The 27,559-nt window shown below is 35.3% G+C and overlaps 1 protein-coding gene and 1 long non-coding RNA gene across 2 annotated transcripts in view; both read left to right on the plus strand.

Annotated features, from left to right (window-relative positions):
* The window catches only part of EYS (eyes shut homolog), a 1,188,193-nt gene that overhangs the window by 553,791 nt on the left and 606,843 nt on the right, over positions 1-27,559 (plus strand). The window contains 1 exon segment of the mRNA XM_036415133.1: positions 26,116-26,122. Within this exon segment, the coding sequence (XP_036271026.1) occupies positions 26,116-26,122 (7 nt within the window).
* LOC118706106 lies at positions 829-27,408 on the plus strand. The gene is made up of 3 exons (XR_004983902.2): positions 829-840; positions 7,829-7,832; positions 27,308-27,408. It is a non-coding gene; the product is annotated as an uncharacterized LOC118706106 (long non-coding RNA).

Consider the following 27,559-nt stretch of genomic DNA (forward strand, 5'->3'; position numbering starts at 1 on the left):
CTGATTTGTAAAGTAATCGCAGAAAACTTAAATTTATGTTGTCTCCAGAGAATATTCTCCTCATATAATTTGTATGCAAAATTAAACTGATAATTGAATCACTCAGGATAAAAGTAAAAATGTTAAATTAAAAATGGCCTATAGGATACATAATTTAGGCAATAGAAATAAAAGTACTTATTTTAGATATTAAGTAGAATTGTACTTTGTGGAATTGACTTAAGGCTATAATAAAATTAAATTACATATCTGAAAATAACACAATAATTTATATTCTAATCTATCACAATTTCTGCAATAAATCAAGCAAATTAGTTTAAAATGCCTGTGTCTTTTTTCTTTTTCTTTTAAGATTTAGAAGGTATAATGAGATCAATTGAATAATTCAGCGAACAATGAGTCGGGTAACAATGTGATATTGTTATTGGAAAATCACAAGGATTGCCCTTCTCCGTTGCTAGTGAGAGTGGGGTTCTTAGGCACTGCTGAAATGACCATTTCTGGAGGCACCCACGGGAAGATGAGATGTGTTAGAAAGCTTTATTTGCATGGGATTACATCCCTCAGGTTGCAAAGTCCCTTTTCTCTTAATCTAATCCTGGAAAAGGGGATTAGCAGAACTAAAAGCAAAGCAGTGTCCAGAGTTTCTGTTCCAGGGTGGAGTTGAGTCCCTTACAGCAACAGACTAGTTATAGTCCATCAGTCCATTGTGTGTGCGGTCCACAGGCTGTGGGCTATGTGAGCAAGTATAGAGCATGACAGCCCTGCAAACTAGGAGTCAGCCCTGCAAACTAGGAGTCAGGCAGCAGGAACAACAAGAGAGGCAAGAGGTTTGGCTCAGTGGATAGAGTGTCGACCTGCGGACTTAAGGGTCCCAGGTTTGATTCTGGCCAAGGGCATATGACTTGTTTGAGGGCTTGATCCCTGCCCTCCAGTAGGGGGCATGCAGAAGGCAGCCAATCCATGATTCTTTCTCATCATTGATGTTTCTATCTCTCTACCTCTCTCCATCTCTCTCCCTTCCTCTCTGAAATCATTTTTTTTTAAGTGGCGGGGGGTGGGAAGAGGTTGCTTTATTCAGGAGCTCATGTATTTCAGATTCCATGCCACGCCTATTTTGGCCAATGACCTGCTCCCAGGTGTGACTGACAGGTCATCTTCTTCCCTACATCATCTTCCCTACATCACCCAGGCCTCACTGGGCATGCCTGTAATATTCAGCTTTTCCTTTGTTCCTTTCTAGTTAAGTAATAATTGAGTTAAATGCATGATACCAATATCTTTAGGACAGATAATCAAGGCCATTCTGGTTATGTCATTGGTTCTGCCTGCACACTAGGGTATCTCTAACTTACCAACCTTGTTCCAATTGTATTTCCCAGGAAACTGGTAGTTTACAATATTAAAATATTTATAGAGAGTGTAAAAAAAAGTCAATGTTGTCAGTCCATAGTCATGCACATTAATATAAATATTAGTAAACACATTTGGATTACATGACCTAGATCACTTACATAACCATTTCAGTTACAGTTTAATTATCTGGTATATCATCCAAATCATAGAAGGAAGCAGAGGATAGTGACAAGAGAGATGTAAAATCAGTTGGCTACTACATGAAGATAAGCCAAAATTCCACAAGGTGTGAAGTTTTTACTAAAATATATACAAATAAAATTAAGCAGAAGTTATGTTCAGGGTGTGTGAATTCCTAATTGGAGGTTCTGTACTCATTATAAACTGATCAGTTATCAATAAAGGGTGTGACTTCCGAAACCGGTTTGACTCAATGGATAGAGCGTCGGCTTGGGGACTGAAAGGTCCCGGGTTCAATTCTGGTACGTACCTTGGTTGTGGGCATATCCCCAGTAGGGTGTGTGCAAGAGGCAGCTGATCGATGACTCTCTCTAATCGATGTTTCTAACTATCTCTCTCCCTTCCTCTCTGTACAAAATCAATAAATTATATTTTTAAAAAATAATAAAATAAAGGGTGTGTCTGATATTCATAGAGATAACTTAATATTTTAATATAATACCCTATAGCTAATGGATTTATGTACAGTTGTCAATAACTAGAAAGATAGTAGATCATAGAAATAAACTTAAGGGTTCTGAAAGTATAAAGTGACTTACATATACTTTTTAGCTATTCTACTTTGAGAATTATTGGCTTTAGCAAAGATCCTAATAATAAACACTTTAGCTTCAAGGCATTTAAAGATGAACTTTTTAATGTTGAAGCTTTAAAAATGAAAAAAAATGCTATAGTGTGGTGTTTTTTTAAACAATTATTAAACTACATCATATTAAATTATGCCATCAAATCAGGTAAATGGCAAACTAGAGACTGCAACAAAATTTCTTTTTAAAATGGCAAGTAAATATTTCCAAGTCAAATAAGAGTTTAGTGAATGTGTGTAGGTTGAATTAAGTCTCAATTGTAACACCTCAGCTAAAAGGAAAAAGGTTTCTGAATAGAACTGATTGTGTGAGTTGTAAATTCAGTCTTTGAATACTACTTCATCTTTTTCTCTTCAATTTTAGGATACCAGATGCTATTTTTTTTTTGTTTGTTTAGTAAGTTGTCTGTAGACTTTCTTTGTTATACACTGAGTGGCCAGATTATTAATTTAGCCACTCAGTGTATGCTTCATAATTTAACTTTATAAATGCCCCAATGGTGATTTTGGTATCATGGAATCCATTGAATACTCCATGGACAAACCAATAAGAGTCAGATTATAATTTCAATGTAATATTTTTAATTAAAAAAGTAAAGAATATAATTGAAAACTAATACCAAAATTTTGACATTTGATCTAGAGGAGGGTTTGCAGGAACAGCTCATGGAAGTGGTGGTGACCCCCAAAGTGGTTATAGGAAAGTATCTAGGTGAGGTGGTTAACAAAAATAACTACAAATGACATTAAATGGCTCCTTTTGCAATTTATCCCTAATATATATAACCAGGATTTCTGGCTTAATGTACATTCATTATTTTTTATGTTCCCCAAAGAAAGGCCTTCACTGAATAGCTACTCCCATAAAGTCTTAATTATACTAGATGAGTAAGTTTTAGAGACCTGCTGTATACCATTGTGCCTATAGTTAAAAATACTATATTGTGCATTTAAAAGTTTGTTAAAAAAAAAAGAGATATCATGTAAAATGTTCTTACTATAAAAACAAAATTGATAGCCATTTAAAAAATTGCAAATAAGATCCGTCAGTGTGTTGTATCTTCATCCAGATGTTACCAAGACTAACTGATGCCATTGTGATTAGCTAGTTATTCGTAATAGGAAAGAAGCAAAGGAAAGACCAGACATTGCAGGCATGTCATTTGGGCAGCTTTACCAGGAAGCTGCAACTTTGCACTTCTCAGGGAACGACCTGCCTTTTTCCTGCAAAACACTGAGGGAAGGGACTGAACAAAGGAGAGACAGATGCATGCCCAGTGAAGTTGGGATGACCTAGGGATTATACTTGCTTGTCAGTCACACCTGGGAACAGAAATCATTGGCTAGAATGGGCATGGCCGCTGCAAACATGAACAAATTGGGGAATACATAATCTCCTGAACAAAGAAGTTTGTTCTTGGTTCTCTTGTGCTCATGGCTCATTCATGACTTTCTTGCATTCACCCATGTTTCCTTCATAGCCATGTGGACCTGTGTACTCCGCAAGTCAATGGACTAATGGGATGCAATGGGGAAACATTTAAGCTAGCTTGATTCTGGATTGGACCAGGCTCCAACAAGGAAAGCAAATTCTGGACACTGGCTCTAATTTTAGATCTACTGAAGACCCCTACATTTCTTCCATGGTGGGACATAAAGAAATGGGAACTGGGAAACTCAGGTTTTAACGTCACACAAATGAAAATCACTCATTCTGCTACAGGAATCTCAGATTTTTTTTTTTTTTTTTTTTTGATTTTTTTTTTTATATCTAGCAGCCAGAGGAGAAGACCTCTCCCTTTTGTTAACATAACCACTGTGAGATTCTTTCAGAAAGGTTTCCTACACAGATCTGTCTGATTATTTCCTAAATGGTTTCCATAAGCAAAAATGGGGAAATTACCTTTTTCCTGAACAATCTATAGCATTTGCTTATCTCCCAAAGGTCATAGAAAGTCACAAAGGCTGATTCACTTGGTTTATACAAATTCACTCTTTTTCTTATTCAAGATAAAACCAGTCTTAATGTTGATAATGTTTTTCTAGGCTCTGGTCTAAATCCTGCCACTATCCTTTTCTTACATAGTTCTGAATGGAAACCTACTTTCACTGGATATTTGCTTCTGTCTTTAAATAGTTAAGTATTATAAATTACAGTTGTTTTCTATTTTTATTAGTTGTGTAAATCTTCCTTAAGTTCACAACATGTTGCCAAGAATTCTCTTGTCTTCATGTAATGTCAGCTCTTCCTCTATAGCCCTAATCCGGGGTGGCTCCTCCATTCTACCTCAAGAGCTGCAATTTAATTTTTCTCGCACATCTCTCTTATTTTTAATTGCAACAGAGCTCAATGATTCTTGCAATGTTCTGAACAGAACACAAAACATTAAATGTCAGCTTCCTCACCAGATATACAAAACAAAACAAATTTAAACTAGATAGAAACAGTCTAAAACAGTGGTCGGCAAACTCATTAGTCAACAGAGCCAAATATCAACAGTATGACGATTGAAATTTCTTTTGAGAGCCAATTTTTTTCAACTTAAATTTCTTCTAATGCTACTTCAAAATAGACTCACTCAGGCCATGGTATTTTGTGGAAGAGCCACATTCAAGGGGCCAAAGAGCCACATGTGGCTCCTGAGCCGCAGTTTGCTGACCACGGATCTAGAACATACTCTATATCTTATTTAATTTTGGACCATCAAATCCCATCCAAGGACGTGTATTCTACTATATTGTCACAAATTGTTCAGCACATATCGGAAAAGTACAATCCAGTAACGATGATGGCCAATATTGTGTAATCAAAGGCCATCATTAGCATAGAGCCATCCCCCTCTTCATAAGCAGTCAGATTAGATGATTCTACTGTCTCAAGGTGCAATGCTGGACAAGGAGAGCACTTGTTGGATCTTGGGCCTCACTGATCCTCTCTGCATGGGATATTTATACAGGGTATACCCTGCACAGCATTCAGTTCAGTCCTAATTACAGAGTTCGTTCTTTACCTGTGTAGAGAATTCAATGGCTACTGAACTCATTTCAGCTGAAGTAGCAGAACAAGCATTCAGACCATTTTACAAACTAAACCACACTTACTTTTGTTTTAGCCAAAATAGTTCCATTTATAGTGTTATACAATATAACAATGTTTAACACTCAGTAAGCGAAACTACAGTTTATCCCATTATGAGAAAATTGAAAGCGAAGGGAATAATCTCAGAACTGAAATGAGACTGCTTCACCCAGAGTTGTTCTCAGTCCCTGGAGCAGTCAGTGAGCCCACATTTTATACTCAGGAGGGGTGGAATAGTGTTTGCAAAGGCGATAAGACACATTTTGACCTTAAAATAACATTATTCATTTTGAAGCAGAAATGCTGCATTGCCCTCAGGGCAAGAAAGCAGATAAATACAGATAATATCTGTCATGACTGCTCACAATTATTGTCAGAGGTAGGGCTTTTGTAATTTATAAAAGATGCAGAATGATTTTTCTTTGAAATCAAGACCCATGAAAAGTTAATAATTTTTAATAGTGTATACTAATGTATTTTCAATAAAGATTTATAGTATTACAGATGTCTCCCATTTCCCCCCCTCTTAATCCCCCTCCACCCAGTCCCTATCCAACCACCACACTCAGGTCTTCACCTATTTTCTGTGTCCATGGGCTATGCATATAGTATATAAGTTCTTTGGTTTATCTCTTATCTCCCCAACCCCACATCAAAGTATGTCAGTCTGTTCCATGCCTCCATGCTTCAGGAATTATTTTGTTGGTCAATTCATTCTGTTCAATTCCACAAATAAGCGGGATCAAGTGATACTTATTTTTCTTTGATTTTTTTTAATTTAATCAAGAGAATATACAATTAATGTAAATTTATTATATAAAACTATAGGCCCGGGGCACAAAATTTGTGCAAGGGGAAGGGTCCCTCAGCCCCGCCTGTAACCTCTCCCAATTCAGAATCGCTCTTGTAATCCAAAACTACTGTCTCCTAACCACTCACTTGCCTGCCTGCCTGATGCCCCTACCTGCTCCCCAGTTGGCCTGAAGGCCCTAATTGCTCTCTCCTGCTAGCCTGATCCCATTAACTGCCTAACTGCTTTCCCCTCCTGGCCTGATCCCCCTAACTGCTCTCCCCTCTTGGCCTGATCCCCCTAATTGCCAATCTGCTCTCCTATCTTGATCAGATCACCATACCTGCTATCTGCTCTCCCCTCCTGGCCTGGTCACCCTGTCTAACAGCTACCTTCTCCCTTCTGCCTGCTCCATGGCAGCAGCATGGCACTAGACTTTTCACCTTCTCCCTTTTGCCTTCTCCTGTGACTCCGCCCACCCATGAGTCACCTTAGGCTGGTCCCACCTCCTCAAGCCTTCAGCCTCATCTCCTGAGCAGGGCCCCACAGCACGCTAGGAGCAAATAAAGAGTTAATGGTCTGGTCGTGACACATTACAGCACCCTGACTAATTGCATATTACCTCCTTTTTATAGATAGGTAGGTAGGTAGGTAGGTCGGTAGATAGATATAAATATTATAATGAGCCTTTGTGTACTTACCATTTTCCTCAAGGAATAAAATATTAGCAATAATTATAGGTTACTCTCATCTCTCCCTGAGCACATTATTACTCCCCTATCCCCACCTGCACTAACTATTCTGAAATTTATATTCAACATTCTTTTACTATCCTTTATAGTTTTATTATATACATATGCATCTCTAAGTGATATCATTAAATTTTCATGTATTTGACATTTTAGAGAGAAAGGGAGAAGGGTAGAGAAAGAAACATCAGTTAGCTGCCTCCCACTAGGGATAGAGCCTGCAGTTCAGACATGTGCCTTGACCAGGAATCAAACCCTTGACCTCTTCATTCATTGGGCAAGGCTCAATCACTGAGCCACACTGGCTAGACTGGCTGTATTTGACTTTTGTAAGAACCCTTATCAGAATGTATTTTTATGGAATATACTTTTATATTCAATAATATGTTTATGACATCCAACCATGTTAACAACCTGTCATCATGACTCTTTATAAGTCCTGTTTCTTCTGTAATACCTTTTATAGCCTCCATAGAAGAGATAGTTCTAGAATCAGCTCAGCATATGAAAGAGCATTGCAAAGTAGAGAGAGTCCTAGACAAGGATTTGGGAAATTTAGTCTTTTTGCAGATGCTTCTAAGTTTGATCTGGATTATATCAAGTCTTTTAAACTTGTTCTGTGTTCTTCTTATACATAATGCATTCTAAGTACCTCAGAATACCGATGTAATTGTTTTCTTTCAATTTATCAAGGAAGAACAATGAAAATATGTTGCTAAGTAGGAACAATAAAAATACAGTTTTCAGATAACCAGAGTTCAAATTAAATGGTATTACATAATACATATTTAAAAGTTGCAATTATAGTTCGCATAAGTAGTCAGTGAGTAGTGAGAGCTGCCTCTAATAGTCTCTAGTGTCCCTCCCCTCTGTAGCATGGTATATTTAGGTATATTCAGGTTACTATGTTTTTAAACATATTAAGATTCATTATAAATAGTTGCTTCTCAGGAAGTAATCGGTACTTTAAAAATATTAATGTATTCATAGCAAACCATGTCTCAGATATTATCTTGTGGCTAGCTTAGCAATGTTGTTTGCTAGATTGATGAAGAAACGCTGGCAAGAGTCAAACAAAGGATATGCACTCAGTGTCTTCATATGGAAATTAGGTCATGATGTTTCAGGAGAATTTAGGTGACAGCCAATGGTCACCTACACCTACACATAATATTTATTTCTACAGCTTAAGAAATACTAACGTGAAACACTACAAGTATAATATGAAAATATTTTATATCTAGAAACTAGAGTGATAATTTTCCTTTGAATTTGAGAACCATATTTTTAAAAAGTATGATGTGTGTTTATTCCATTGCTTTCTATGTATTTATCCCAAGGTAAAATATGTAAAGACATTTGAACGGGTAATATAGAAGGGCACCATAGTTACAAGCCAAAATTCATTTCACATATACTTACTTTCATTTCTGCAGAACGGTGTTATTTCAGGTCAAATTATTTACTTTTTTTTTGTTTAATTTTCTCATCTACCAATTAGAGATAGTAATAATAGCTACCAGATAGACTGATTATGAAGATAAACCATGACAATTTATATAAATGACATAGCACAATTATAACAAATAGTACGAGTGTGTGTGTGTGTGTGTGTGTGTGTGTGTGTGTGATGAAAATTAATTTCCCCTTTGTGATTTTCTGACAGGATGGCCAGGACCTCCCTGTGAGAAGGGATTTGATGAATGAATTCTCAAATCACATGTTCATGACATATGTGTAGAAAGTGAACCTGGCTTTGACTCAACATGTTTACCGGATTTGTGGTAAAGATTATTATTGGTTTTTTTTTGTTGTGAAACTTATACATTGCCTTTGAAATACTGTAAGTTAATAGAAGAGTGTGTGGTGAAAAATAAGGTTGGACAAGTTAACTTAGTGCCCTTCTCCTTCTCGGTCTGAACATACCACACTTTTCTCAGCATTCCCCTTTCCCTTCCTCCATACATCACATGTCCCCTCTGCCCTTCAAAAGAAAAGCGTTCCCATAAATTGATTCAAACTAAGGTATACATGACTTCATGTATTGTATTATCCGTTCATGTTTTAATGCAATTGGAAGGAGGAGGCCATAGATTACTTATTATTGTCAGGGTCTTTGCAGAACCTCTATTTTGCCCAAAGACATAGTGCTGATTCTAGTATCAGAGTACTATGTGACCAAGGAGAATGAATTCACTTCCTTGGCAAATTTGGACTGGTATGAATTCCATTAACATTGGAATAGACTTACTTTGGTAGAAATGTCTCTATTGAACCACAATTCTTTTGACCATAGCACATGAATATAGTAAGAAAATATCAATTGGCAAGACTGTGCTGTCAGGAATTTTAAATGTATATCTATAAATATCATTAATGGATAGACCAGCCTTAACCAAGATTAAAGCTAAATAATTAGGTAGTGTATACAGTCAGGTGACTCAGTGCAAGATTAAGGAATCATACTTCTAGGGAAGGTGAGGTCTGGCCAGTGCCTAATAAAGATGCACATGTATGAATGGAGCTAGACTTTTCTCAGAGCCGTAAGATCAGAAAGGAAAGGTCATTTAAACAAAATAATGTGAGAAAACTTGGGTTTAAGTCATAAGCTCTTTTACTTTGAAGGGTATTCCCAAGGCTCATCTCTGATAAAACAGAACTATCATCTTTATCATTTTATTTCTCTTTGGGCCCTTGGTCCTGGCTTTCCTCTGGGGAAAGGTTTTTCTCCTAATGATCTTAAAGAGATGGTCTTTGAGGACAAATTTCAGGAACTTTGACACCTGAGTCTGGGATGTATTTGGTGCTAAGAAATAAGTTTTATGACACCTCAGTTTACACAATAATGGCTTCTTTAAAGTGCCAGAAGAAAGAAACAAGCTGGAATATACCCTTTATTTAACTATAGTCTCCTATTGATGAAGCCAGATATATAGAATTTTTTTTTTCTTTAGAAATTGTTTTTGTTAAATACAAAGAATGCCAAGTATCCTTAAAATAGTTAATTCTTCAGGATATGTTCTTTTATATTACAATATATGACAATTATCACTTGAATTATCCCTTTAATTATAATATCAAATCTGAAGGATAAATCCATTAGTATAAGTTAAAAATGTAAAAATCCAGCCTTAGCCAGTTTGGCTCAGTGGATAGAGCATTGGCCTGTGGAGCAGAGTCCTGGGTTCCATTTTGGCAAAGTGCATATACTTGGGTTGCAAGCTCCTCCCCTCCCCGGGCCCTAGTCAGGGCTCATCGATGTGTTTCTTTCACATCAGTGTTTCTCTCTGTCTTCCCCTCACTCTTCCACTCTTCCTAAAAATCCATCAAAAAATATCCTCAGTTGAGGATTAACAAACAAACAAAAAATAAAGTAAAAATCCTGAAAACATAATTTTGTAAAACCACAAGTCTACTAAATAGAGAAAAGTGTTAAGGGTGTAATATATCTATGTTTTAGAAAAAATCATTTAATTAATTTTATGTATTAACTAGATGCCAGATGCACAAAATCTGTGCAAGAGTAGGCCTTTTTCGGTTTATCAGCACCGGCTTCCCTCTGGCATCCGGGACCCAGGCTTCCCTCACAGTCCTGTCTTCATCCAGAAGGTTGTTCACACTAATTAGCATATTATGCTTTTATTATTAAAGATTAACTATATAATACATTAATTTTAAATTGATATTCTTTAGATCTCAAGTACTTAAAAGCTAAAATAAAACATAAATGCTTACTATCAAAAGAGAAAGCGTTTGGGTAAAATGCTACAAAGAGTTAAGGGGATTCTACTTTTGTTAATGCATTGGTTATGTTCTAAAATGAGTAAAAAAAGGTGTAGAAAATTTAATTAAAAAAATTAACATTTAAATGGTATGCATATCAGTGTTATAGAAGTATACAATATTTTAAATTAGCTATTTCCTTAAAAATAGCAAACAAATTATTAATTGTAATAAGAAGCCAAATATTTTGTTGTGAAATACAAAAAAATCAAGAAATTGTTCAATGTCTTTGACTGCTGGAAATATTAATATGAAGTTAGAACCATGAATTTTGAAGTGAAGGAATAGAATGACAAACTATTTTGAAAACTGGTATGGCAAATGTATAATATCAGTGAAAAAATGCTTTTTAGATTTTTCTTCCTCCCCTAACTAATGCTGTGAATAAATAGGATGTAAAATAATAAGAATCGTTATTGTGATAAAATGTCAAATTTACATTTAAAAAAAAAATAATGTCATTCAGAGAAAGATTGCATTTGAAAAAGGCTTAAGAAACAAAGCAGTTTGAAGAATTGGAGAATTGATCTACTTCAGGATTAAGAGTGCATATAGAGTTTAGGTGAAGGTTAAAACAGTGGATTTAGGGAAAATTTGATAATTCCCTGATAAGGTGAGTCATGGCAGTGTAGCAGCAGAGTACATGGGAAGAGATTAAACATCATAATCAAGTTATCATATTCTAATATAATATTTGCATATTACTCTCTATTCTGATATATTGGAGCTTGAGAAGAGCAGGGGTAATTGTAGTATTTCTAAAAGCACAAAATATAGAACACTAGAGGCCCCGTACACAAATGTGTGCACCAGTGGGGTTCCTTGGCCTGGCCTGTGGGATCGGGCTATAAATCCTAATGGGCCAGACTTCAACAACAAGCTAATCTACTGGTCAGCGTGTCTGCCCCCTGGTGCTCAGTGCATGTCATAGCGAGCAGATGAGCAGCCTTAGCATATCATTATCATATTATGCTTAGATTGGTTGAATGGACAACCAGTCGACTGGACTGGACCCTTAGCATATTAGGCTTTTATTATAGGATATGTTTTGATGTTGATCATCTTTGTTGAAGTGGTTCTATTGAAGTCATTAGCAGATTAATCATAGTTATTTCAAATCCTATTCTGCTAATTACAAAAGTTCTTCCATAAGAGTCAGATTTGGGTGCTCTCTCTGTCTCTTCAAATTACATTGTTGTATTTTCCTTTTAATATGCCTTATAATGTAATATTTATAGGCAGACATCATGTGCTGGATAAAAGTAACTGAAATAAATAGGCCTTAGTATGATACTTTGTTTTTATATGGCTAAGAGTGAGGCCATGTTCACTGCTTTTTCTGGCTGTAGATTTCAGGCTAAAATTTCTTCTTATATCCTTATTTTTATCTCCTTTGTAATTGGTGGGTTTATTAGACACTTCTTAAATAGGTCTGAGATGTGAAGTTCTCTCCATTATCTCCCCTATTATTATTGGTGTGGGTAAGAAAGGATTGTTCCCATCATATGGGGAAGATATAGCTTTCAACAGTAATATGAGTAGGTCTCAGTCTCTCAGTGAGCCCATACCTCGCTTCTGGGCTGTGACCTTTCCATGTCTTCTCAGCCTTCTCACCCATTAGATTCAGCAAGGAGGCTTCAAGGGACTTCTCCCAGATTAATTAGGCTCTGGCAAAATTACTTCCCTTGAAGTCAGGCCTTTTTAAGAACAGAATGCTCTAGAGTATTTCAAATGGCTATTCTCTCGCCTAAGTTTATTTATCTCCTATCTGCACTGTGAGAACCTGCTAGGACTCCTGGAGGTAAAACTTATGAGAGTATGGGAAAATCCTCTTAGACTGAATACCAACCACCAAGAGTTTTTAACTCTCAAGTGTGTCCACACTGATCCACCAGCATCTTATCAATGAGACTTCCTTTTCCTGCCCTGGTGCCAGCTCCAGCTAGGCTTTCTGTTCCTGAGTTTCTGCTCTGGTAATTCTCTGTATCTGCCTGACTCTCTCTCTAATTTGGGGGGAAGGTGGGAGAGGCAATTTGCCTTATAACCTCAATTCTCTGACAGGTAAAAAGAATTCTTGATTTTCAGTTTGTTCAGTTTGTTATGTTTTTTGAGGGAAGGAGTAGTGACTTCTGAGCTTCTTACATGCTTGACCAAAACCCAGGAGACCTGTGTCTTTTAAAAAACTGATTTCCTTATTTTAATTAGGCTCCTCAGGTATCTCACCTGGAATGAATGTTATATTTTTTAGAGTTGCTGGAGGTCTTCACAGAATTGCTTTTAAAAATGTCAGTTGAACTGGCAATCAATTCACTAGAGTGCAGAAAATAAAAAATTATAAATTACCTTGTCCACAAAAGTATACCAGATACAGTGTCACATATAATCGGTGTTAAAGGACATTAAAATATATCAAATTATTGGGAATGTGCAGCTGTTGGATTTCTGATTATAACTTGCAATAACATAAACCATTAAGCTTTTCATCAAAATAATTGGTAGCAATTCTCTTCACATTAAGTCTATTTAAATAAACCTAAACTTCCCTAATATTTTTCTTCTTCCAAATAGCTCTTCAGAAAGATATCACATTCTCTTTATATTCCTTCTACTTAGTCTATTTTTAAAACTCTCACTAATTACATTGTCTTATAAAAATGTTAATTATGATGTATGTTTATGAGATTAGAGAAAATTAATGACTACAATTATTCTTTGTTTAATAATGAAAAGTAATGTGAGAAGTGAATACCCCTGTTTCTTTATTTCTGAGAATTAGTTTTTGTTAGATAATGTTAAAGACCTGAATTCTCAGGCTTTTCTTAATCTTTAGCATTGTGATTATCTTTGACAAGCTGATAATTAATGTGGATTATTCTTTTAAGCAGATCAGATTACAAAAGGGAATCAAAATGTTGTTACAATACTTGTATTATTCCGAAATCGAAATGTTCTGTAAAGGAATTTAGTGACAGAACACAATTTCTTTAATGTCTTAGACTTGTTAGAATTCAAGATGATTGATCTCCCTCTTTTTAACTTGATCAGCACTACTCACTTTTCTCTCAGTAAATGAATTGTTACCAAGCAAGATTGGTCCTCACATTGATGATTGTCAATGGATCATGCTTAATGAACTTTGTAAGTGATAGCAGTCAATAAAAATGTCAATGGCATTTTTAAAAGTAAAACACAGATCTTTATGTAGGAGAGAAGCTGTATTTGTAATAAAGTGGAGGGGGGCAGCTATTTTCTGAATGAGGAAAACTTTTCTGAGTTCTACAGCTCTACAGTCTATTTGAAATATCTGGTTTTTAAATGTCATCTTCAAAACAGACTGAAAAACAAGACTGTGGATAGTAAGATAGATTGTTTCATTTGGTGTCTGTGTATGGTTCTGATATTCCTTTTCTCAGGATATAAAATCATCAATAATGTTAATAAACATTTATAAGTATTTACTGTGTTCAAAATGCCATGATTTATCCTAATAATTAAATCTTATTATCTCTACTATATAGGAAATAAATAAGCAAATGTGTAATTCTTAAATGAACTCAATAATTTCTATTAAAAAAGAAATAGGTTATAGTTTTTGAAGAAATAGTTTATAGCTTATTCATATTTAAGCTCAAGTTATTGATATTTTAGACCAGTCAAAATACATCATATGAATACTTATTATAGCAAAATAATTGGAAATCATATAAAGAAATACATGACCATGCATTGTTTACATTCAAGCAAGAGAAAACAGGACAGAGACAAATGCAAATACTTTAACGCACAAAAAACCAGCAACAGTGCTCCTTTTAATGCAATATTTGATGCTTTGCTGTAGTATATTTTGAGCATATATTGTGTGCAGGATACTATGCTAGATCCTCAAAATAATGTGAAATATAATGTGAAAACTCATTTGTTTCAATTTATCACCCCAAAACAGCTTTTAGCTGAATGAAAGAGAAAAATGTGTATGGGATAATAAGGAAGTCAGAATGAGTTAAAAATGTAGGAAACTGTATATTGAGGGAAATGAAGACATTAAGATAAGGTAATTGGCAAACCTTGAATCACATAGTCATTACTAGAGCTTTTTTCCAAAGGTTAGAAAGATATCTCTGAAACTGTTAAATCTTCATATTGGAAGCCTCTCTGAGAGATTACTCAGTATTACTAATAAGAATGCTAAATATGCAGTAGCCTTAGAAAAAAGATTCATTCTGTTTTTCATGACTAGTTTCAGCATAAACAATAGGGATGCGTATTCTAAGAATTCTAAGCAACACGGTAACTTGATGTTTTGTAACCCAAGGGATGTGGTGGCTTTGGAAGAGGAAGAAAGGTGCAACTTTGAATGAAAACACACTTCAACAGTGCAAAAACGGTCATCTGTATTAAACAAATATAATTTACAATGGGAAAATGTAGTTTAATATTTTCAGAAGTAGAATATTGAGAATAACTTCTCTTACATTTTATATAACATACTAGAGGCATGGTGCACGAATTCATGCATGGTGGGGTCCCTCAGCCTGGCCTCTGCCCTCTCACAATTTGGGACCCCTTAAGGGATGTTGGAGGCCTGGTGCATGGATTTGGTCTGGTCCCTGCAGGCCAGGCTGAGGGATCACACTGGTGCACGAATCTGTGTACCAGGTCTCTAGTATGCATATAAGATATTTGGCTAATCTCTTCCCACCCTCCCCTCTTCCCTCTGAGATTCATCAGTCTTTTCCATGTTTCCATGCCTATGCATTGAGCATCTACTCCTGGTGTTCAGTGCACATCATAGCTACCAGTCAAACAGTCACTTAGGCTTTTATATATATTTTGCATAATCTAAATGTCTTACAATATTTTTTTTTTTGTTAAATGAAATATAGTGGAATTATGGTTACCCTGCAGAGCTATTCAGATGCGATGGGTAATGTGTGTCCACCTCTCATCTTTATTTGTCTGTTTCTTGTTTAAATATGGGATAATGTACATAATTGATAGAACCTTAGAATATTCTTATTATTGTACATTGCCTCAAAAAAGATTAGCCTTAACAAGTTATATCCCAGTTAAATGAAAAGTTGTCAGGGCCTCAATTTTCAAATCTATAGCATGAGAGTGTAGATCAGTTGACTGCTAAGGCATACCTAAGATGACATTATTAGTTCATTGGAGAGTTGGAAATAAAATGCTAAATGTCCACACTTACTGATTGCTGTTCTTTCCTCTATACCAGAGGTGGGGAACCTTTTTTCTACCAAGGGCCATTTAAATATTTATAACACCATTTGCAGGCCATCCAAAATTATCAAATTAAAATTAGACTGCTATACTTGGTCAAACATTTAGGTAACTTACCCCTAATGCCTTGGCAGGGCCAAACCAAATTTTTTTGCCGGCCTCATATGGCTCTTGGGCCAGATATTCCCAACCTTGCTGTATCCCACACCTTTTATTCATTTATTAAGATAATATCTCTATGTAGTATTGGTAGGGATGTGGGGAGAAGATATTGTTGAACTGCTTTACAAAGTAAAAGCAAGGTCTGGATTCCAAAATTAATTCTATAGCCATCCCCACTATTTACACTTCTCTCCGCCACCCAAGTGGCACATTTGTTACAATTGATGAACAACATTATTACCAAAAATTATTGTTTACCACATTAGGTTTCTCTATTGGTGTTGGACATTATATGGGTTTAAAAAAATGAATACTGGCATGCATCCACAATTATAGTATTAGAGTATTTTCATTTCCCTAAATGCTGGAGGCTAATTCCAGCATGTCATAAATGCAAGCAATTTCATCAAAAGGTTGATGGAACTTGGGACTTAATCAGCAGGGCTGAATCATATGTTACTACCTACTGGCATGGCCAAAGGCATTTCCCCAAACCTAAAAAAAGGATGCATAAATGATTGCTTGCTGCCAGACATTTTAATCTGCACATTATTGCCTCCTGCTGGCCAAACACCTGAACAGCTGAAGGCAGTTCTCCCAAAAATGGCAATGCCTCTGTATATATTAAACCTTAGCTTTTGATACGTATGTCTACTTTGCCTTAGGACAATTTGTGTTAATAAAGAGCCCTGGGGTCGGAGAGAGACAGAACTTGGTTCCTACAGCTAAGCTCCTCTGGCTCCCACATGGATTACAAATTTATATTATATTTCTAGTCTCTTTATTAATTTACAGTAGTCCCTTCTTCAGACTTTTTGAACTTTTTGAACTCTAATAGCAGCAGAGAAAGACCAAGACTGAAATACCTAAAATTTTTCTGTAATCCATCTAGTCATTCCTCCCTCTCTTCTCACCTCTGACAATCACTGATCTTTTTACTGTCTCCTTTGCTTTTGTCCCACCCACCTCCCTACCCCTGCCACAGTTTCTTATAGCTGCACATTTAAGTTTAATGTCTTTATTAGGGCTTGATAGCTCATGTCTTTTTAGTGCTGAATAATAATCCATTGCCTGCCTTCACCACAGTTTATTCATTCACTTACTGAAGGACTTCTTGGGTGCTTCCAGGATATGGCATTTATTAATACGACCACAATTAGCATCTGTGTGCTGGCTTTAGTGTATTCATAAGTTTTCAGTGCACTTGGGTTAACACCAGGGAAGAGAAAACTGCTGTACTGTATGATAGAAGTATGTTTGGCTATGAAAGAAACTGCCAAACTCTCGCCCAAAGTGCACCATTTTCAATTATCATGAGCATTTAGGAAGCATTTTTTAACTTGTATTTGTAGAAATTTCCAAAACTGAAATCCATCAGTGATTTGTGTAGCTATGTTTAATGTATGACCACACTCCCCTCATCCTTCCATTCCCCATCCTACCTTGCATCTCAGCTCTGCCTCTCTCCTCTTCAATCAGCTTCAGAAGCCCAGAACCTGTGTACATCATATTTCCCTCTATTGTACAGATTGATACCACACTAATAGATTCTAAAAACCTTTGTCAAATGAACAAGAACATGGATGAGACTATAAATATTTTGGTGTGAGTTATATAGCAAATTTGTAATACAGAGGCTATTGGATTCAATGCCATATATCATTAAAGATAAAGTGAATTCCTTTCTACAATAATAGTTATAGTGATTTCAAATAAAACTTGAGACATAAATTACCATTAAAATTAGTTATCATTTGTGAAAAAAAGAAACATTATTTGCCAGGCTAAGTGTTTTCAATGCATTACTTTAATGTTTAAAACAAACTGTCACATAAGAATCGTTGTTACCAGATGAGAAAAAAGACTTGCGGAGTTTGAAACACTTCTCAGTAGCTGGTAAATGTTAGAAATATGTTTGTCTAGTGAATCAAAAATTCTAGACCCATAAACACTAGATCACAAAGGTTTTAGTCTGCATTCACTACAGTCTGGATTTCCCTCATTCTGAGCTATGTTCAAATTTCTTTATAGTGTAAAGACAGTTTACACTATAAAGGATTTAACTCCTAGTCCTGCAAAAATTGGTTTATATTTTTAAACCAAAATTTCCTATTTTACATGGTTCTTACATTATAGCAAGTGGACTTGTGCATTTCACATCTCCCAGTTTATTCTATAAATAATTAAATGCAGCGAGAGAGCAGGAGGAAATATGATAACCCACATCAACTGCTTTTCTTTGAAGCATAAAACCAATATCTCTGTCTGTCTGCTTTTGCTGGCATTGCCACTAAGAAACAGCAGGATCTTAGTGCTTCCCTTGTGACCTAGGAGTCTTTTTTTTTTTTTAAATTCATACTCAATGCACCTGGATTAGTATTTTTGTTGTTGTTCTTAATTAAAAATAAATGAAACCAAGAAAAGAGTCGGTCTATAGGCAAGAATCCAACCTGTTGCTTGTCTCTCTCCATGCAGCTCGAGGGTGCAGATGTTCAGCACGACACATTTTTTCTTGCTGCACTTGATTTATTTTTGGTGTGAGATGGTGTCCTTGTTCCATACTGCTTGATTTGTTTTGGTCTTACTTTGCGTAACTGTGTTCTCATGTTATTTGCACCTGCATTTTCCAAGTAAGGGGAGGACTGCGTGCACATTCTCTAAATTTGAAGATCAGCTTCAAAGCATTCTAAATGTAAGCGTAACCTACTTGAATCCAAAGGGAGGAAGATTGTTACAGAATGTTATGGAATAGGAAATAGCCTGGGTAGTGCTCGGAAGCCATCCTGTTTAATGTTTTAAAATAAAGATTTATGTTTAATATTTCAAATGCTATACAAGCTAAAGAAAAGTGTAGAATGATCAGTGTTTTGATGAATTATTGCTATGTGTTATGCACACAACTATGGCTATTCTGATTGATATAGCCCAATGAAAGAGAGAAACAAATGAATGATATTTACTAAGTAATATATTTTAATAGAGGTATGTATGCAGGATGCTATAAATGTCAAAATAAAGGTACAGAGCCCAACTTGATTTGATTAAATTGGCTAAGGAAGAGTTTCAACAAGAGAGCAAACTGAATAAGCATGGCAAGTATAATTGGGTATAGCTTGAAGTTGTCCCACAGAGAATAGGTATGGAAAGTTTCACATTATTTGCAGGGAATGCAAATGGAAGGATGTGAAAAGTGTATTATTTTTTAAAGAAAAAAACTATTATACTTTTTTTTTTAACACTTAGGATGTGTATATTACTGGGCTTGGATTAACAGAATTAGTTTAGATGTGTTTTGGGGAGTTAAAAAAAAACAAGCAAAGAGAAGATAAAACATGAGTAGAAATAACTAAAGTAAATTAGTAAGGAATATCTCACATGCAGTGTAAACAATAAGGATTATAAGGATTCAGAGATTTAGGACATTGTTCCCATGGCAGGAATTGGATCATGAACCATGAAATGAATGTATTTTCTTAGGAACAGTAGTTGGACATTTTGTGACTGAGGAAAGATACCCTGAAATGGCATAGGCATTTGGTGGTAAAAAAAAAGTTTTAACTTCCTACTTGCCAGCTCTCTAATGACAGGGGAAGCCTGGGTGTTCAAATTGGTGTGCCTACCTGCTTCTTTTATTCCTCAAATAATGGATTAGTTAAGGCTGTTTGATTCCTGAGATGTTTTTTGTACTTGTACATACTTAAGGATCTGAATTAGATATTCGATTCTATGACTGGTGATTCTTATACAGCAGTCTCAGGGAAATATTTCTCTCTCTCTCTCTCTCTCTCTCTCTCTCTCTTTTTTTTCTAAGAATTCTTATTTATTTTTAGAGAGAGATAAAAGGATAGGTAGAGAGAGGGGGGGGAATATCAACATCACATCCATGTGTTGAGAGCAAAGCATTGATTTGCCGCTTCCTGCATGCCCTCTGAGCAGGGATTGGGCCTCCAATCCAAACCGCATGTGCCTTGACCGAGAATCTCACTGGCAACATTTTCAGGTCTGAGAAGATGCCTAACTAAGCCACACCAGCCAACCTGAGAAATCTTTTAACATACTTGATTACAATGAGGCAAGAATTTGGAAACCACAATTTAGATGATACCATTGGTGTTAAGACTTCAGAGATTTAGTTGTATCAGATACACTGATAATATGCACCTGTAGTGATTACAATAGTTATTAAATGATTCTCATACATTGGTTGACAGAGTAGATTCTCAATAATGTGCTAAATTAAATAAAATTATTTAAATGTAAATTAAATACAATGATATTTTCAACATGAATTGTGCCATAGTTGAAAGTATTTCTGCTTTCAAAGCTCAATGTCTATAAGCATAATGAACAAATAAGGTCATTTGAGCCTCTTTTATTAGAATCAGAAATAAAAATAGTTGATATATAATGAAATTCATTCATTGTGGGAAGCTGATAAAATACCATCCACTTAAAATTTAGAGGCACCCTATTTGTATCTTCTATCAAAATATGTTTATTACTATATGGACTGTTTTTCTAAAAATCAATCTGGACTTTCTTGTTATTTTTTAATGTAAAATTAGTAGAAAAATATTCAGAGAAAATTTATTACAAAAGGATTTTTAATTCAATCCATCAATAAGTCCAAAACAATAAAAAAATTATGTACAGGTACATTTACCAATGCAGAAATTTAAAAACTATAAATATCTTTATTAGAAATGCATTAGTCATGTACATTGTTCCAAGTAATTTGTATATATAATTTATTTTCAAATGTATACCTTACCAAATTCTATCTTTCATTTAGCAATTAAAGTGTGGTTCTCATTATTTTCCCATCATACTCCACAAGCTTTTTTAAAAAATGTTCTGTGATCTCAGTCAAAATAAGGTAATACAAAGATCTTATCCCAAGATTCCAGTCTAAAATTTATATTCATTTCTGAGTTGACTAAATCAAAGTTTCTTGGGTTTCCAACTCATTAGGTATATTATTCTTTTCTTTCAACCCAACACAAAGCAGCCTTACAGAGAGAGCTGAGACCACAAGCTCTACAAGTGTATTCTTTATTAACCTGTGATCTTACACTCTGAGCTAGATACTTAAGGACTCTTTTTGTTCTTCAAAAGCTATAGAATACTGGGACTGCAAAACATTGAAACAGTAATCACACTATGATAGAGTTCATGAGAACAGAGTAGTGATGTACTAAAAATTGAGGAACATACAATGTATTTGACAGATGTTTACTGACCACTAACTATGTAATTGTAGCAGACATCATACTAGCCCGGGCCATTTGGTGGTGAGTATAACAATGGTAATTTGCTATCTAGAGTAACTTTTAGTAAACTAACTAAGTAAAGACATGTATGTCAAGTTGATATACAAATGGTCGCGCAATTAACAACCCAATTACTAGCAGCAACTCTCTATGTATTGATTTTTTTAGTAGGAAATTCTAGAATAAAAAAATTAAACCTAAAAATATCTATATTACCCAATTGTTTAACACAGAAGTAGCTCAGTATTACAAACTTTATATCAGTGTGTTTTTTTCTCTTTTTTTTAATTTTTATTTATTTTTTAACTTATTGTCTGAAGTTTTATATATGTCTCCTTTTTCCCTGATTGACACCCCCCAACACACACACACAGCCATTTCCACCCTGGGCAAGCCCCCACCACCCCAGTGTCTGTGTCCATTGGTTATGTTAATATGCGTGCATATAAGCCCTTTGGTTGCTCTCTAACCTATTTAATCTCTGACCATTTATATAGATTTTTAGTTCTTATTATGTGTGGATAATACCAATCTTCAGAAGAGTATTTCCATTTTCAGGTTGACATCTCTTTTACCTTTCATCTTCCAATCAAGTTAGATAGCTGGATATAGAATCTGCCAAGTATTCTTCATAGGACAGCAACACTGAATCAGTAAGTGTCTCAATCAGGAAAAACAGATTATTTCTAGCATTTACAATAGAGGGAATTGGTTACAGAGGTGAAGGGAGAGCAGAGGTCCAACTGGAGAATAGTGAGGTAAGCAGAGATTAGCAACAGCATAATATCACTCAAGGTATCCTGGGAAGAACTCATCTAAAAGATGCTGCCTAAGATACCACCTGTGCATGCAGAGAGGATTAAAGATGTCTTGGTTTCTCCCTTCCTCCATCTTCATTGTGACACTAGTGCCTCCACTGGTGGACACCAACTAATTGGAAACCCGGGAAGTGCAGCCTGCAGTCAGTCAGGTCTCCTCCAACCCCAGGCAAAGCAGTGGACAGGGTAGAGAGAGCAATGGATCTGAGGCCAAAAAGATACAGAATAGGCTCAAAAATTACACCAACACCACCTCTTGGTGATAACAATCCTTAATGTACTGACTTGCATGATTAGTATTGTCTCTGGAACTGGATAGGACCCTGTTTCTTGGCACTGACTGCTGTTGAGGTTGGTGGGACAGTGTATTGCTTTCTACTGCGGCATAACAAATGGCTGCAAATTTAGCAAGTTAAAACAACATTCATTTGTTAGACGGTAGTTCTGCAGGGCAGAAGTCAGGCTGCTGATCAGGCTACTCTGCTCATGCTGAGATCAATGTGTCAGCCGGGTTAAATTCTCCTCTGGAGGCTGCAGGAGAAATCCACCTCCACACTCATTCCTGTCATTGGCAGAATTCAGCTCAGTGACTATCTTTGGTTGGTTGCAGGTCTGAATCCCTCAACTCCTACAGGCCACCTGAATGTCTTGCTGTTTGGCTCCTTTTATCTTTAAACCAGCAAGAAAGCACAATTTTTTTTCCCCCCTTAAATGGGCAGGAGGGCTCAAATCCTTATATTTTAAATCTCTGGCTTCCTCCTCTGTGAACATCCGGAGAAAACTCTTTCAAGGACTATATGCAATCTCTTTTTTTTTCTTTTCTTTTTAAGGTCAACTGTTCCACAGAACATCACTTAACCTAACCATGGGATGCAAACATCATGTGTAATGCAGGGCCTCTACAATGGTGAGTGGGAGGGGAGGGAGTGAAGGTTTGGGTTGGGCAGGAAATCTTGAGCATTTTCTTAAACTTTATAATTCTGCCTACTGTAGACATGAGAAAAAAGTTTCACCTTGTAATTTTCCACCCTTATCTAACCAAAGGTTATAGAAAAAGTATACTTACTAGATGTAAACTATTGCTTATTGGTCTAATAACTGAACAGTGATTTGTAAATTGTGTCCTGAGAATTCTATGTAGTAAAATCTATGTAGTGACATTTTTATAGAATTAGAAAGTAAATAATGTAAGAGTTTGCAAAAAAAAACACAAAAAACAAAACCCACAGTATTTACAGAGAACTTTAGTTTAATGAACCTTTCCTAATGAAACATGATAATTCCAATTACCATAAATTGAAAGTTTATGCTAGGAACCTAGGAAGAGTTTCTTTTTTCTAAGAACTGTGATTGATAGGGTAACTAAGCCTATACTTAGAAACTGACTTGCTTGGTTACTTTATCTTGGTTCCTTTGCCTAATGTTTCCTTTAGAATTCTACAAGGAACACCATGTCGTGAATTTAGTACCAATCATCTGAACTGTTTCTTCTAATTGTCAAAATGGTATTTCATTTAAGAAGTGAAATAGCGAGCAAATTTGCAACAGCATCAAACTATAAGCAGGTAAATCCAGTGTTACACAATCTGGCAAAATAGGATACATAAGCAGACTGATGTCATCAGTATAGGACCTGTGAAGTGCATAAGACTCTGCCTGCATAACAGACACTCGCTATACTGACACACAAACTAGGTGTAATATTCTGCTGTCACTGACTTGAATATTTAACAATTTTTCAACAAGGGGGTCCATATTTTTATTTGTACTGGAATCCACAAGATATGCAAAAAGTTTTATAGACACAGTAAATAAATTAATAATAAATATTTTGATAGTGTGAAAAAATTCAGCTGTCAGTTATTTAGTAAAACTTATGGAGTACATTTGGCCTACCAGTTTTGAGGAAAGGAGCTTAAACCACAGAATTAGATTATGACACTGATAGTGATCATGGGATTTATTTATTTATTTATTTTTAGCTATGTTTCATACACATGATTTCAAGTAGAAAATTCAGTTAAATTTACATTTTCAACTATTTCTGTCAATAAAATGAAAATACTAATCCACAGTGTTGTGAATTCATTTCAATAATAGACTCTGTTTTGTCCAGATTGTAACATATTGTTAGTGATCATTAAATTTAATTGATAGTGATGTTTGTTAAACGGGCTGTTAAAATAGGAGAATCATTTAATTTTAGTATATAAAATAATCAACTATAGACTAGAACTGTTTATAGCAAATGTTAAAGATGTAAAGAAAACAAAAATATAGCATATTGATTATGAGTGTGGGTTGTGAAGCCTCATTGCCTACATATAAATCCTGGTTCTGTCATTTTCCAGCTGTATGACTACAGATTAGTGAAAAGGCTATGGGATAACACTGGTTTCATTTAAATCATACTTCTTACTTAGTTGAAATAATTTAAGGGTAATTCTGTTTCTTGAGAGATTCATATTTTCAATTTTCTATTTTATAAACCTATCTGACTAGTTCCTAAACTTCTCAAATTTAAAGAGTTTAAACAGAAATCTTGATCTATTTCTGAATCCTATCTGGTCTTCATCACTGTTCTTCAAATTAGTAGGTGGTAACACTGCTCACTTCATCGATAGAGACAAAAACCTAGGAATTATTTTTTAAACTTCTTCCCCACCCTCTCTACCCCTCACTACTCTGCCTTACAAATGGATCTCAAAAGTAACTTTTACTCACTGTATTCTCCATTTTCATTCCAGGCCAATCTATTTTAAACTCTTGCCTTGACAGCTGTTAGCTTCCAATTGGTATTCCAGCTTCCATTCTTTCCTCCACACCATACTGCCTCAAGAGTCTATTATCTACATAGCATTAATGTAATATTTTCATAATAGAAATAAACCATGTAATTTTCCTACTCTAAATATTAAATATTCCAAGGTCTTCCCATCATTGTCAGACTTCATTCCAAATTCTACAAATGAATAAGCAAACACTTCTAAAAGATCTTGTCTTGGGCCATGTCTATTACCTCACTTCAATCCACTCATGACCTGCCCTTATTCTCTTTATCAACACTGCCATCTTGCTGTTGATCAAACATGCAAAACATGTTCCTGCATCAGGGCCTTTACACTAATATTTTGTTTTCTTTGAATGCTCCTTCCTCATGTATTAGGATCAATTTGAATTCTTGATCAGAAAAGACTTCCCTCCCCACTTCCCAAATAGCCTTCCCTGTTTTCACTTATTATTTATCTTGCAAAATTGTGTCTATAAACCATTTATTACTAATTGTTATTAATTAATAAACTATGAATCCTTTAATAAAATGCAAGCTTTGTGATAATGGAAACTTGTCTATTTTGTTGACTAGTTTATTCCCAGCATTTAACAATAGTCATTGACACTTAGACGTTTAGTAATAAATATTTGTTGAGTGAAGAGAGAGAGGGCTACAAAATGTCCATGGAAAAGTAAATGATCATATTCTCATTAGTTCTGATTTGAAAGACTTTAGTTGTATTATTTTCCTAAAATATAGATTTGGGAAAATTTTTTTTTTAAAGGTATCAAGTTTGGTAGAAGTGACCATAATCATCTTGGCACATATTAAGTTTTAATAAGTATTAGTAAGTCATTATGCTACTCAGGGTAGGCATTTAATATATATTTGACAGATAAGTGAATGAGAGATGTATTGGTAAAATAAGTAAATTGATAAACCCAAGTTAAGAAAGCAATATGTAAAACTAAGTGTTTTTTAAACAAAAGCAAAGCTAAATATTTGAAATGTCAACATCCTTCTGTGTTATCAAGCAGTTATTTAAAAAGAAATGTCCAACCATTTATGAGGTGTTTTGATTTAATTTTCTTGTAGCAAATGATATCAGAAAGAACACGTGAGACAAAGTGATATCTTAGTAGGGTAATACTAATTGCTATAATAACTTCTAAATTTTATTTATATTTATTTTTAACCCCTAGATTAATATAATATATTTTTATTCACATGAAGTGCGAGTATTTCTGATTTCAGATATTCTTCATTTATAGATTTAAGGTACTTCCTTCTGTGGCTTCCCTATCTTAGCCATGTGCTTTCAGGGGGTTACCACATAGAGAAGGAGACTGGAGGTCCACACAATAGCAGGTTCTTTTGGATCAATTAGAAAATGGCAAATTTCATGACTAGTCACATTTTATTGGTTAGAAGTATGTCACATGGCCACACAAGAGCAACTGAGATATATAATCCAAGAGGAAGAGGAAATAGGATCATTGAACAGGTAGTAAGCTTTGCCATGCATTTGGGGACTTAACTAAAGGAAAATACAAAAGTTTGTCTAGAATAAATTGTATATATATATATACACACATACACAAGTAAACATATGTATATATACACACAGGTGGGCAAAAGCAGATTTACAGTTGTCAGCTTGAATGACATTCTTTTAAATTAATAATACATTATAATAATAACCTGAATATGGGCTATTTTAAACCTATTTTTGCCCATCCCATATGTATATATAAGGGTCCATAAAAGTTGGGTTTTAATTATGAGTATGCAAAACAGTTTATTCTCATATTATTTATTATTGACTGTATTATGTAAACCTACTTTTGCCCACCCCTGTATATATGCCAAGACAAATATATATATTATTTGAGTTGCTAATATTTGGTAGTATAAAAATATATTTTTTATCAAGTTCAAAAGTAGGTAAATAAATTCACCTTTGAAAATTAAACTCTAAGGACAGCTTATTGTGGATGTGAACTTAGGCATGCAACATAGGAAAGAGAAAATATGGCTTCCTATTTTAATTACCACCCGGAAGAATGAGTGCATTAACATACCCAATGATATAGTAGTTGACCCTATTAGAGAACATATTATAAGCATAGAGACAAATGTTGGCACCTGCCACATCCATTTGCAGCAAGGATTCAGGATCTGAAGATGGGGCCGCACACAAATGAAAACACTAGACAAGAAATATGAATTTAGAAGGCATGGGTGCCAGGCGGAAAACTCCCTCTAGTGGTGAAGCGCTCTGAAGCCCTGGACCTGTTCGCTTTTATTCAATTCTAGATAGACATCTTTGCCCTTAGTTAAGCACGGCAAACTGGTAGCAGACAGACTGTCTCAAAGGTCAGTAAAAAGATCAGTAAAGATTTACTTTGAGACTATTAGGTTAGAAAATTGCTTCGAGCCATCGTTATCTCAACACAGAACAAGCAGTGCATAGCTTTTAGCCCTGCTAAAGCTCAAGGTTCATCAGCCTTCCTAGTTCCTTGATGTACTCTCTTGATAATGTTGACAGTGGATGGCTTCTCCCAGGCACTGTCAATGCAAAGTTGTGTAAGGATAGATAGTTTTAATCGGTGTACAAGTATTCCATATCATTCTTATGGCAATATCTTAGCCCAGTGTCATTAAGCATTCAAAAAACTTAGTTTTACATGTTCTAGTCTAATGCGTGCTGGGGAA

Source organism: Pipistrellus kuhlii, unplaced genomic scaffold (assembly GCF_014108245.1).
Source record: "Pipistrellus kuhlii isolate mPipKuh1 unplaced genomic scaffold, mPipKuh1.p scaffold_m20_p_5, whole genome shotgun sequence".
NCBI classification, from domain to species: Eukaryota; Metazoa; Chordata; class Mammalia; order Chiroptera; family Vespertilionidae; genus Pipistrellus; species Pipistrellus kuhlii.